Source organism: Setaria italica, chromosome V (genome assembly GCF_000263155.2).
Source record: "Setaria italica strain Yugu1 chromosome V, Setaria_italica_v2.0, whole genome shotgun sequence".
NCBI lineage: Eukaryota > Viridiplantae > Streptophyta > Magnoliopsida > Poales > Poaceae > Setaria > Setaria italica.
Window position 1 is genome coordinate 31,688,544 of NC_028454.1, and position 12,188 is coordinate 31,700,731.

Consider the following 12,188-nt stretch of genomic DNA (forward strand, 5'->3'; position numbering starts at 1 on the left):
GTGAACCGTGGATAACATGTAGAGTCCACTCGACAGTTATTTAAAAGCTACAGCTGCTCTAACCAAACGACTTTCTACTTTTTCCATAGCCCACAACTCAAAGTAATTTTTCCAAAAGCCACAGCCCAACCAAACACACCTTCCATGAAAGAATACTGCAAACCGACTAAAGTGAGGATTATTTTGATCCGACTACGAGGAAGAGCAAAGCCTCCATTCCTCCGATCTGGAGGAAAAATCATTTGAGATAACGTTTGGACTTTGGACCTTTTCCATGGTTTGATAATTGAGAGTTGAGACCAACATTTTTTTATAAAGATTATATTACACCCAATTACACGATTCTTTATTTATATTTCCTTTGAAATATGGCAGATACAAAATCACCGGTTCAAAAAAAAATTACAAAGCATGCATGAGACCAACTCTTGGTACCAAACATTAGACTAGGTTATCAGTCATGGTAGCACTTTAGGATTACTAACAACTCCCAGAATCTCAAAAGTACAGTAGCCCAGCCTTTAACACACATATAGGTCATATAGTAAGTCGTAAAAGAATGCTGGCTGTTCATTTCAGCAGAGATCTTGCAAAGTGCTCCCTAGCTGTGGCTAGTGCCTGAGTTATCGTCTGCACAGAACAGGTCACAGGGATCATGAGATATATGCAACCTTGTGAAAAGCGATAGGACGGACAAGTAATTACCTGCTCAGAGAAGGGGACAGAACCGTCAACAGCATTGGTTGCTACCTTACCAGCAATGGTGTTTGCATCTGTTTCCAGAATGATGCTGCAAAATACACAAAACCCAAATTGGTTCAGTACATGCTCAATAAAAATTTCTGTGGCTGCATGGCTGGGTAACTACTGACTGCAACTTCTACTCCATGGAGCAATATGTAACACAAATTGAAGGTAATCATGCTATCTTAACTCTACTGATTAGCTGTTGTATTATGTTTGACATGAAGAATATAGCAAACGTTTTCATCAAGGCAACCATATTCCTTTCATCAGTAGCGCACTTTTGTGGAAATCAAATCAATCTCTAGCACCTTTTTTTCATCCCTATATGCACAATGGCATCTGTCAATGGTACAGTTTAGTGAGGTGACCCTGACGATCTTAACTGAGATCTGCAAAATTTGTGGTACATGGATACCATTCAACTTGCGTCGGCATATTTAAGCCAAAGACTCAGCAGATGTCACAGAAGAACACAGATGCATGCATTGGAATAAGCAGTTCAAATAGCTCAAACCATTTCTCCTCCATGTTAAGTAACAATAGTTCATAATAACAAATACCATAAAACTAGCAGCAGCAAAACCATGCCAATGTGGCCACACGGAAGGTCAAAACGTAATGCCAAGCAAATCAGTCATGGCAAAATCATAGAACATCGAACATACCACAGCATCATATTTGAAATAGCACAATGTTAAACACAACTGATAACCAAAAATTAGCACAAGCAGCAAGATTATTACCCGCCATCTATAATTTCATCAATGCAGAGAAGTATCAAGTCCAAGTTCTCAAGCGCAGTCCGCTTCTCAACATCACCCCTAAAGCACAGTAAGCAGGGCTTCAAAACAACCGCATACAAAAACAACTGTTAATACAGTAATAACTAGAAAATATGCTACCTGAGTAGAAGACCAACAGAATCAGAAAAACCATTTAGTACACTTGCTAAGATGAGTTCATTCTCATCATCTCCAGCGGTGACGAAAAAGTGAAGGTCGTGAACAAACTTGTAAACGACAATATAACCATCAAACAATGTTATCTCAGCTGCAAAGAACCAGAAATATGCATCAGGAGAGAATTTACTTTTGGACAGCAGACACCCTCTGGTGCCCAAGTATATCAAAGGAGAACCTAAATTCAATTTAACTAGTGTATGAAGTCTTTTTTTTTTGCGGAAACTAGTGTATGAAGTCTGATTCAATACAAGGGTCCATGGAAAATAAGGCTGCCTTAATGCAGCACGGTTACTAACATTATACTAACATGCATTTATGCAACGTACACTGCTTAGATATTGCTCATCTTCAGTTACCTAAATTGTTAATTGGATAGCCCAAACCATTAAAGTGATTGAACAATTGTTAACAAAATCAAATAACAGGTTTCAGGCAAGAAAATTTGGAAGTGATTGAAGGTACACCTGTAGTTAATTGAACATTAAAGAACCACAACATTGTTAGATAAATTGCTCAGCTCTTAGCCTCTCTCTTCCTTTTGCAAAGTCAATGGAGCTGGTAGAGCTCCTGGCCTGCTACTTGCAGTGCCATGAGTAGAAGGGCAAGCATGCCCTGTCATGTATTGTACTAGGTAGTAGGTAGTTGGTAGAAGCACTCATTCTAGTATGTACTCTAGTTTGACTTTAGACTCTATAAAGAGTAGAAGAGCAGCTGCAGCTCATCAGTTCAGCAGCACAAATTAAAATTGAGTGTGTGTGTGTGTGTGTGTGTGTGTGCGCGCGCGCGCGCGCTCTGTGCTCCTCTATCTCCTTCTACCTCCAGCTCTTGTGTGTGCGTGTGAGTGTGGCTGTGAGCTCAGGGAACTCACCTTGGCCATTGCCAACAAACATAGTGCAAAACAGACTACATGAAACTAAGTGAGTATAACTTAGGACAGGCCAGGCATATGCATGATTGCAACTAAATTGAGAAAGATAGGTAGTTGAATATATACCGACATATCGGAAAATTTTGGGGTCAAAAAATACAGCAACTTGTTGAAATTGGTAAAAAGAAAAACACAATATAGCTTAAAATCGTAAATCTTGCTGCCATGATGTTTGATTCTGAATGGAACAACTATGAATGAAAAATACCTTCTGCCCGTGCATTTGTCTTCAGAGTTTTAGTAAAGACAGATTTTTCATAGGCCAACTTTGATGCATTAGTCGGCCAATCATCTGAGAAATACTTCACAGCAACACGCTTCCCTTCAGAATCCAGAAGCAAAATATTCTTCACAGAAGGGCAAGATTCCTGTGTAATAACACACAAATAATTGCATTAGCTTACAGATAGGATTAAGCCATCCAGGACAATTGACAGAATAAGTCTCACAATACACGAAGTTGGTAAAGCATGTCAATAATTTTATGAAGGTGGAATAAAGGATCCAGAGCATGCATGTTTTGGATGACTAAGGAAATCAATCAACATTGCCAATCATCTTCAAGATGGAAACACATTTTGTAAATGCACCAGTGTCAAGATTATACTTTCTCACAAAACTAAGTAAGCTACGATTTTACCCCCGCAACAGAGCAACTATTCTAACAAATAATGACTTGGTTGCATTTTCCAATTATAAATATTATGACAAATGGATCAAGATGGATTACCCTGCCCTATCATAAAGAGTGCCACAACAGTGCAGAGCAGGACACTTAATATAGAAACACCATACAACAACAACAACAACAACAACAACATAGCCTTTCAGTCCCAAGCAAGTTGGGGTAGGCTAGAGTTGAAACCCAACAAGAGCCACAAATCAGGGTTCAGGCACAAGAATAGCTGTTTTCCAAGCACTCCTATCCAGGGCTAAATCTTTGGGTATATTCCATCCCTTCAAATCTCCTTTTATTGCCTCTTCCCATGTATTACTAATATAGAAACATCATACACTTTACTAATATATATCCTTGATTTCCTTACCAAATGTATTACTGTTTCAAAGTAAGCAATATGATAATAAACTATTCATATGTCATAACATTGTTACAGACTTTGCAATACAGATTGATGGTACTGCTAAAAAAGATCCTCAGATGACAACACTTTTAGAAGGCACTGACAGCCAATTCACACTATTTAGGTAAAACATGATTACATGCATAATCAACTGACATAACTGGAGAACTGCAGCAGTCCAAATAACAAGTTTCAAGGTCCCTTGGCAAAGGAGCGCATCATGCGCTAGACATGTTTACCATCTCTGAAGGTTCTTTTCTCTTATTCTTCATTTATTAACTGTTAACATAGAACTGAATTCATATTCCTATATGTGAAAATAGTAACGATCCAGTCCGGGAGTTCCCAAACAAATTTTGTCACAGCTGATCAATCAGATCTAAAATAGACCTCAGCTTGAACTCCACATAGCCCACCGTCGGTGTATCAAAATATAATTCTACAGTAAAAGCAGAAACAACATGCATGTACATTGCCTGCAAATGCAATTCTCAGGGGGGGAAAATAATAAGGACAAACAAAAGGAAATGTGTACACCCGAAAGTAGGAGAATATGCCTCGCACCTTGGAGAAATCCGCCATGATCTATCGCCCTCCCCTATTCCACCCTACACACAGAAGCAGGAGAGTAAAGATCACCAGATCAAGGCTCACGAGCAGCAGCGGTGAACAACGCAGTAAGCAGATCCGCAACAAAATGGACTTATAGCCTTATAGGAGAACATAATGCTTGGACTTCAGAGTAGCAGCAGAGAGAGCACAACAAGAATCCGTCCAAAAAAACTACCGCATGGGCGGATCCAGTATAGGACACGGGTCTACATGTGTACACCGATAAATTTTGAAAGAAAACGAAGTTGTGGCATGTTCATGTAATTGGATCAGATCCGAACACAACTAGCTTTACATTAGTGTTTGCGTGGTCAGTTTTCGCACAGCGGGGAGGAAGGGGCGTACCTGGTGCTGCTGGTGGCCGGAGAAGAGCCCGACGAACACCTGGCAAAGAGCGGCGCCGTTCGCCGAGCCGTCGCCGCCAGGAAAGAAGACGGGATCCGGTGGTGGAGGACGGGATGCGAAGGAAGATGCAAGGATCCGGCGATGGGAGGCGGGAACTGGCTGCGGGCGGCGGGATCCGGCGCCGGCGGGCAATCCAAATGCCCTTCTCTCTCCGTCTGTTTCTCCGTGCGGCGATCGGGAGAACGACGCCCGGGGAAGGGAACGGTTTCTTAGTGGGTGGGAGGGCCGGAGGTGTGTTACTCGATGGCAATTGCAGAAGTTTTGCGCACATCTTAGGATAAAAACCCCGCAATCACTTTATTTGCATTTTCTCATGTTTCGTTCATTTTTCACGAGCGCAGGCAAATGAATATTTCAGAAACAAAGGCAGGTAAACTTTACTCGCTCGAAGCATTCGGCCTGTTCACTTCACATTATTCAGCCGGCTTATCAGCCACCAAACAGTGTTTTCCTCTCACAATAAATCAGCCGTTTCAGCTTTTCAGCCGGCTTATAAGCTGAAGCGAACAGGCCCAATGGTTATTTTCCAATGATGCTGCGTGCAAGTTTGCAATTAAATCCTTTAATTTTAGTATAATGTTCAAATTTATCCTTGAACTATTAATCTCTAGAATCTAGTCATCAAACTTATCATTTGAGCTCAATTCCATCCATCCTATATGACATCATAGTTGGTGATATCCTATGTTGGTGTGCTCACTCATCAATAGGAACCATAAGGTGCGGTATTATACATGAGTTAACTCTTTCAACCATGATTTATTCCTTATGTGCAATGTATTATGAAGATATGGGTTATTGGGGTAAGGTGAGTGCACAAAATAACACAAAAGCATAAAGCTTTTAATCATAGACATATGATCCTAAATCGCTTATCTTCCTTATGCTAGTCACTATTCTGTGCTCATTTGGCATGCCATGTAAGCGTGCAACGTTAGATCGGAGATAAAATTGAATCTTAAATAAAAAAAATTTAAGGATTAAACTGGCTATTTTTTATAGTTGAAGAACGAATTTGAAACATCAAGAAAAGGTAGAGAGATGAAAATGTGAGACTTGAGCATTTTGCAGGTCAGGTCGGGTTGAAAAATTGTGCCCATGATCATCCCGTGGGCAGTAGCACGCAAACTACCCGTTCTATTTTAGTAAAAAAAATAAATGAAATGAATTATCTAGACGGGCTCGAACGGTCCAAATTTTTCAGACTTGGTTTTCACTAACTCAGCCAAGCCCTGCAGCTAGCGTGGGCAAGCTAAATCCCAACAGGCTCGGGTCAAGCTAGGCAAGACCTAAAATATGGGAGGGAAATGTCAGCAAACCTATATAACTTTAAAAAACCTATTTTTTTATTAGGCTTATGGTGTTGGAGATCCGTGCGAATAGCTACGTTCTTTGGATGCACCTCACTTCTCCAGCCTCTCTCTCTTGCACGTGCGTCATCAGTGCTTTGTGTGCACCACTGCTGCTCGTCGCCGCACACCGCCCCACCCGCGCGCTGTCCCACATGCTACCGGCGTGGCCCGTGCTCCATTGCTGCCGACTTGTGCCGTCACCGAAGAAGAACAACCCAATATTGATCTTTTTAAATGTTAATTCTATCTTTTTTTAAAGGATGAAATAGGCAATAAAATATTTAATGTAGTATCGCTCTACAAAATGTTGATCTATATTCTAGAAAATATTGAATTTTTATTTTTTATAAATGTTGGTCCACCATTTAAAATAGTTGAATCTGGTACGTTAAATGTTGATATAGACTTCTATTTGAGGTCTGTTTTAAAGTCATGAAGTTTAATCAGCTTTCATAAGTCACGTATGAGCCCCGGAAATGTCTATCAAGGCAAGTTTGCGGCTGTTTGATTCACAAACAGTAGATTGGCAGCGATGCCCAGACAGCTATTACCTAGCAGCATTTTCATCCAAACAAACCATTTCCATCCACATTTTGCATGCTGCGGCAACAGGAAACAAGTTAAAAGGATTGGCCTACGAACCCCTGAGTTAATTTTGAACTTTTTGCAACTACCAATTTTAAAATACTGTAATGTTTTCGGATATCCAATAACAACACAGCTCTATCTGGACACTCCAGATTTATAACAGTCAATACTCGCGGCAGGTGAGCCATTGACTGCCAGATTTGTGAGACTTCCATAAGCTATACAAATGATAGCACAAGGGAACTAGGGCGCTGTTCGGCTGGTGCATGACTGCTGCTGCTGCTGCCGCTGCCGCTGCCTGCTGGTGCGTGCTGCTGCAGCTGCTTGCTCTCTGCCGACTATTGTCAACTATCCTCGGGTGCAATATTGTTACAGTATTGACGATCAGTACTACTGTGGCTTCAAGGGCTGTCCTCACTCACTATCATCGCTATCGTAGTTCTGGCAAAGGGACTGGAGAACATTGGTTTGCATTGCAGGTTCACTCTTTTGATCTCCTACTGGTGCTTTGCCATTGTCTTGGACAGCTGTTGATTCAGTCTTCTGCCTCTTAGGATCTGCACCAGCAGACTTTGGTTTTACTATAAATTTGGGCATCCAGCTCTTGCTCCCTGCAATGCATGCCCAACGGTAAGTTAGCACATAAAAAATATCTCGCAAAGCTAGATGGGGCGAGCAAGAATGTCATTTGTTTTCAAAAATCAAAACTGTAACAAGGTAAGGAGAAAAACAATGCAGGTAAATTTGCCGTGAAATGCAAAATAAGCAAGTTTTACATTAACAATTTGGAATGATGGTTGTCATGGCCAAAACAAGTTGCCGAAGCACATAATATGACACTACAGGTTAGATATGTAAAATGGTAAGACGTGTCACAGTTCTCCAGAAAAAAAAATTTAGAATCCTGTACCAAAAGCTCTCATGTTAATCACAATTTGTCAGTAGAATGAATTAGTGAGGTGCAAGAGTGATTAATAGAAGTATCCCAGTTTCAATTCTCCATTCAATAAGAACACTGAACAAAAATCCTCAAATATGGGACTCTATGGGCTTCATGTAGACTGATTTAACTATATAGAAAATATTAACAATAAATCTGCCTAGTGCTTACCTTCTTTATTGACACCCTCCGATCCATTAGCTTTGCTTAGAACATCTGTTGGCTTTGTCACTGATTCAGAAGAACAATCGATCTGCAAAAAAATTATAATATTAGCCAACCAAGAAAACAAATTCAAGAGATTTCATACGAAAAATATATTAAAAAATACATTTATGGCAAGACACAAAAGTGATTGACATAATCTTGATAACTGAAGTGCATAATATTTTTCAATGAAGCATACACTGATAGGCTACTTCACAGCACCATCAATTAACCTGTATGCCAATGTTGGCTACAATTTGCATATTGTGCATTGCTCAACAACAAAATTTTACTCTTATCATTGTATCTCTTCAAAGGATCTCTCCGTTTTTAATTTTTAGCTCCAACAATTTCCTTATTAACCTAAAGGAAACCAGATATTCTAGAAACCCTACACAGGACAGTGTTTCGGGTTATAAATTTAACATGATTATCTGCTAGTATTTTTAAAAAAAAAATATGTAAAGCTGCAAGAAGGGTGATACACGATTGATGATAACAAAAAATAAATAGCCACAAGGGAGTGATAAAATGACACTTTGGGTTACAAGTAATTAAGTATAAATTAATGGTACATAATATATATTTTCAGGAAATGCAATTACTCTAACTGATGAGTTGGGATACAGAACCACAAAACAGAATAGCAACGAAAACAAAAAAAAGGGAAAAACCAATAAATACCTTTCCTGTTCTACTCGATTGGCCTGGGACCAAATCGTCATTGTTGTCTTCGTCGTCATCTTCTATCCTCTTTACATAGAATCCGGAGTTCTACATTTAGCAATAGGATCACAAGTTAAAAGGTGATGTTATCATAGAAAACACTTAAAAAACTGTAGTTTCAAAAGATACCACCCTCTATGCACAAGTTATACGAGAAGGCATTAATGAGCATTGTGATAGAGAGAGAGAGGATTACTCGCAAAGTGATTGACTTGGTAAGTTCTTCATCTTCTTCGTCAAGCTCTGCAATTGCTTTTTCCTCCTGTCATTTCAACAAAGAATACCAATGTTAAGAAAGGGAATCACAAAGGAAAATGGCATTGACCATACCAAGTAACTCTAAATAACCAAAAAGAGAAATGTTCTATTTCAAACATTTAAAAAAACATGATAAAGCAAACAATGTTTCTAAGGTCTTACCTTCTCATGAGCTGAACGCTTCAAAATTTCAAGCATCTGGTCAACAGAGACACCAGCATGTCTAGACTGTAGACAGCACAAGAAAACAATATCAGCAATCATCAAATCTCATGAAATAAGCCCTCCAATACAACAGCTAGTGGCCTAGAACTAGATCCAACCTTCATGGAGCGCATCTCTTCTAAAGCAGCAAGTATGTCCATATCCTGCTTTGAATCCATTGCTCTATTCTCTAACGCTTTCATTGCATCACCCATCTCCTCAGCATCTCGCTTCCTCTTTTCTTTGTCTGCTGCCTGAACATAAGAATACGAATCACGGTGACCAAATTAAAGATCATACTGCTTGAAACATAGAAGTCGACCTTAGAATATGCCACAAAATCATTTACCTCATCCTGTTCACGCCAAGGTTCAAAATTTCGACTAGCCCCCGATTCCACTGTGTAGTCAGAATTCTGAGGATCTGTTTTGAAAGTGATCTCAGCAGAGCACTTAGTGCACTTGAAGTAAAACCTGAATATTTGTATTCCCAAGTACATCTGCGCCCAATTGAGAGGAACAACATTAGCTTGAGTTAGCATACGACCTGTAACCCAAATACACACTAGTTGATATGGACATGAAATTCTGCAGTTCCAAGACAACAGACAACCAAATAAAAGATTATGCCGGGCCATATAGTGAAGACCTTATGGTTATAAATTCAAAAGCACAAAGATTCCTATGTAGAGGCTATTATGCTTAGCTAAATGAAAGAAGCATGCGCTAAACACAAAGAAGAACTGCAGTCTATATGCAACATGACAGGTTAATGCCACGATAGTAGAATCTCCCGCTCTATGAAGGCATAGCACGTAAAACAGTAAACCTATCAACACTGCACAACCTAGAAAACAGGCAGTGCACTGTTAAAGATGGGGATTTACATAAAAATTATGACATAAACCGGCATGCGTAAACTCTTTGAACTACTGTAAAATTAAAACTAGAAGACAGAACAAGGAACTTGGAGACCAATGGGAGTTTGAAATGGATGCCAGCTTTTGATATTTCAGAATTCAGACTTCATGTAAGCATGTACATTGTGATGTCTGTGAATAGTACAAGCAGAAGGATCTATACTGTAGGGCTAGAGAATCTATTTTCTAACTTTTCTTGTAAGAGCATCTCCAAAAGTATCTCTATTCAGCTCTCTATCTCCATTTTTGGAGAATTTGAGAAAAATCCCCCCTCCAACGGCTTCTCCAAACCGGTCTCTAAAACTTCCGTTCTCCAAACTCGCTGGGTTCGCTCTCCACTTGTGGAGAGTCTCCCCGGCTCTCCAAAGCGCTGATTCTGCCTCTTCCCGTGCCGCGCCCTGCCTCTTCACGTGTGAGTGGTGTTCCCGCGTCAATCCCACACGTATACCTGGAGATTGCTGAGCTCCGCTCGTGGCACTCCGGCGATTTGCCGGGCAGTAGCAACCCCGTGTCCTCCGAGCCCAGGCGCCAACGCTGAGTCCGCCGGTCCCACGTCACCAGAGCACGCTGCCCCAGCGTCACCCCATCTCTACTCGAGCGTAGGGATGGCAACAGGTACATACCCATCGGGTAATGTCTCCCCGTACCCACACCCATGATAGGCAAAACACCCCACCACCCATACCCATCACCCAACTCAGGTCTTAAATTCCTCAACACCCACCACCCATCGGGTGAGGGTACCATACCCGCTTCAATATAATCGTAGCCAATATAACAAAACATGTAACTAATTGTGAAAGCAACATTAAATCATCATTTTATCAATAATTTTAGTCATACGATAGCAATAATTTCAGTACATCCTCTGTTCTGCTCGCTTGTACTGCTGAAGCAAGCAATGGTATGTAGAAGTAACACCGAATCACTCTAATAGTGCTAAGTCTGTAACCCAAGTATGTAGAGTACTAAATACCCTGTTGCTGTGTTCGAATCATCCATAGTACCAAAACCGAATTTCTTGTCATCAATTTCTCAATTACGCTAGTTTTTTAGGCAGCCATTTCGTATAGGTCCCAAGACAATACTAACAAAACATACAGTGGATCAACAACTACCACAATGACTTCATATTAAAAAAAATCATGTGGATATGCTGGGCGGCAAAACATTTGCTTACCAGACAGCATGAAACTAACGAGCCACAGAGGTCTATCACCCAAGGGTAACAAATATTAGCATTGCTGCCTGGTCCTAAGGTCGTAACAAATGGCGAGGGATCCAACAATCTGCGCCTAACGAGAGCACCAACAAGAGCACAGAGCGACTCCAATCAGCGACTGTGCCTGGTACTAGGTAAGTAAAAAAAAAAACTAGGTCTGGGTGAGTTGCCTACCTCTCCGACGACATCCTCCTTTCTGGAGTTGAGCTTGGTGCCCTTGTAGATGTATGTTCCACAGGTGTCACATTGGATGCTCATGGGGAGCATCATGCGCACCTTGATCTGCTCGTTCTTGGGCCGCCGCCGCCGCGGGATCTTGGATGGGTCGAAGTCGTGCGGGTAGTATTTGTTTATCACCTTGCGCTCGCCCATCTCGCCGCGCCGGCGTGCGCGGAGCCGGAGGACAAGCTGGATCGCGCGAGGCGGCGGCGCGGCGCGCGAGATTGGTCGGTCGGGTGGTGCACGTCGAACTCGAATCACCCGACCGATCTCGTCCGCACCGGCACCGTATACCTGCGTACGTACAGCGTATCCGATTCCGTTTTTTAATACTACTCCGTTGCCCTGTATGTGTGTTGGATTCTAACTTGTCAGACATGTCGGGAGTACTGTAGAACGTATTCGTCCGACTCGTCAGGCAGCGAATCGCTTTGCTCGTTTCCCTGTATCTCGTGCAAGAGGACTAACATTTTTTCCTTTTCAAAATAAAAAATCCTATTTTAGATTTAACATTTTCTCTTTCCTTTTCTAGCTGGGTCCCATGTTTGTCGACGCTGCTGTCAGTGCCAGACCAAGGTTCACAACATCCTTTGCATAATTCCATGAGTCAGAGAGATTCTCTGCGCGCGACAAAGTCCACCCCAGTGCATTATTCGGTTACCTAACTTTGCTGCCCGCCATTGACAATCTCCAAAAGAACAGATAAGAAAACCAGACCATTCGTTGACCGTTCTAACGCTCTGCAACGAGCAATTGTTTACTAGTCTTTACGACATAAGCTTGCAACATCGCGACATCCATTAGCCGCTCAGCTCGA

At 41.3% G+C, this 12,188-nt stretch overlaps 2 protein-coding genes across 2 annotated transcripts; both read right to left on the bottom strand.

Annotated features, from left to right (window-relative positions):
• Window positions 1-293: 293 nt before the first annotated feature.
• LOC101785400 (coatomer subunit zeta-2) lies at window positions 294-4,994 on the bottom strand. The gene is made up of 7 exons (XM_004969325.4): window positions 4,677-4,994; window positions 4,284-4,327; window positions 2,846-3,005; window positions 1,650-1,797; window positions 1,491-1,568; window positions 706-790; window positions 294-630 (listed from the first exon to the last, which is right to left on the bottom strand). The coding sequence occupies exons 2-7, from the start codon at window positions 4,299-4,301 to the stop codon at window positions 571-573; spliced, it is 549 nt and encodes a 182-aa protein (XP_004969382.1). The 5' UTR covers window positions 4,302-4,327; window positions 4,677-4,994; the 3' UTR covers window positions 294-570.
• Window positions 4,995-6,759: 1,765 nt separating this feature from the next.
• LOC101786069 (coiled-coil domain-containing protein 94) lies at window positions 6,760-11,671 on the bottom strand. Its single transcript, XM_004969326.3, has 8 exons — window positions 11,327-11,671; window positions 9,361-9,510; window positions 9,131-9,265; window positions 8,970-9,035; window positions 8,746-8,811; window positions 8,508-8,597; window positions 7,788-7,869; window positions 6,760-7,287 (listed from the first exon to the last, which is right to left on the bottom strand). The coding sequence occupies exons 1-8, from the start codon at window positions 11,522-11,524 to the stop codon at window positions 7,091-7,093; spliced, it is 984 nt and encodes a 327-aa protein (XP_004969383.1). The 5' UTR covers window positions 11,525-11,671; the 3' UTR covers window positions 6,760-7,090.
• Between the last annotated feature and the right edge of the window lie 517 nt (window positions 11,672-12,188).

What these genes read in the sequence shown, in the direction of transcription:
- LOC101786069 (XM_004969326.3), bottom strand. Translation starts at nt 11,524, where the DNA reads ATGGGCGAGCGCAAGGTGATAAACAAATACTACCCGCACGACTTCGAC. An exon ending in AATCGAGTAGAACAGGAAAG is followed by an intron (nt 7,870 to 8,507) that starts GTATTTATTGGT and finishes ATTTTTTTGCAG; the next exon opens with ATCGATTGTTCTTCTGAATC. An exon ending in GGAGGGTGTCAATAAAGAAG is followed by an intron (nt 7,288 to 7,787) that starts GTAAGCACTAGG and finishes CATGCATTGCAG; the next exon opens with GGAGCAAGAGCTGGATGCCC.
- LOC101785400 (XM_004969325.4), bottom strand. An exon ending in GACAAATGCACGGGCAGAAG is followed by an intron (nt 1,798 to 2,845) that starts GTATTTTTCATT and finishes GGTTCTTTGCAG; the next exon opens with CTGAGATAACATTGTTTGAT. An exon ending in TCTGTTGGTCTTCTACTCAG is followed by an intron (nt 1,569 to 1,649) that starts GTAGCATATTTT and finishes ACTGTGCTTTAG; the next exon opens with GGGTGATGTTGAGAAGCGGA.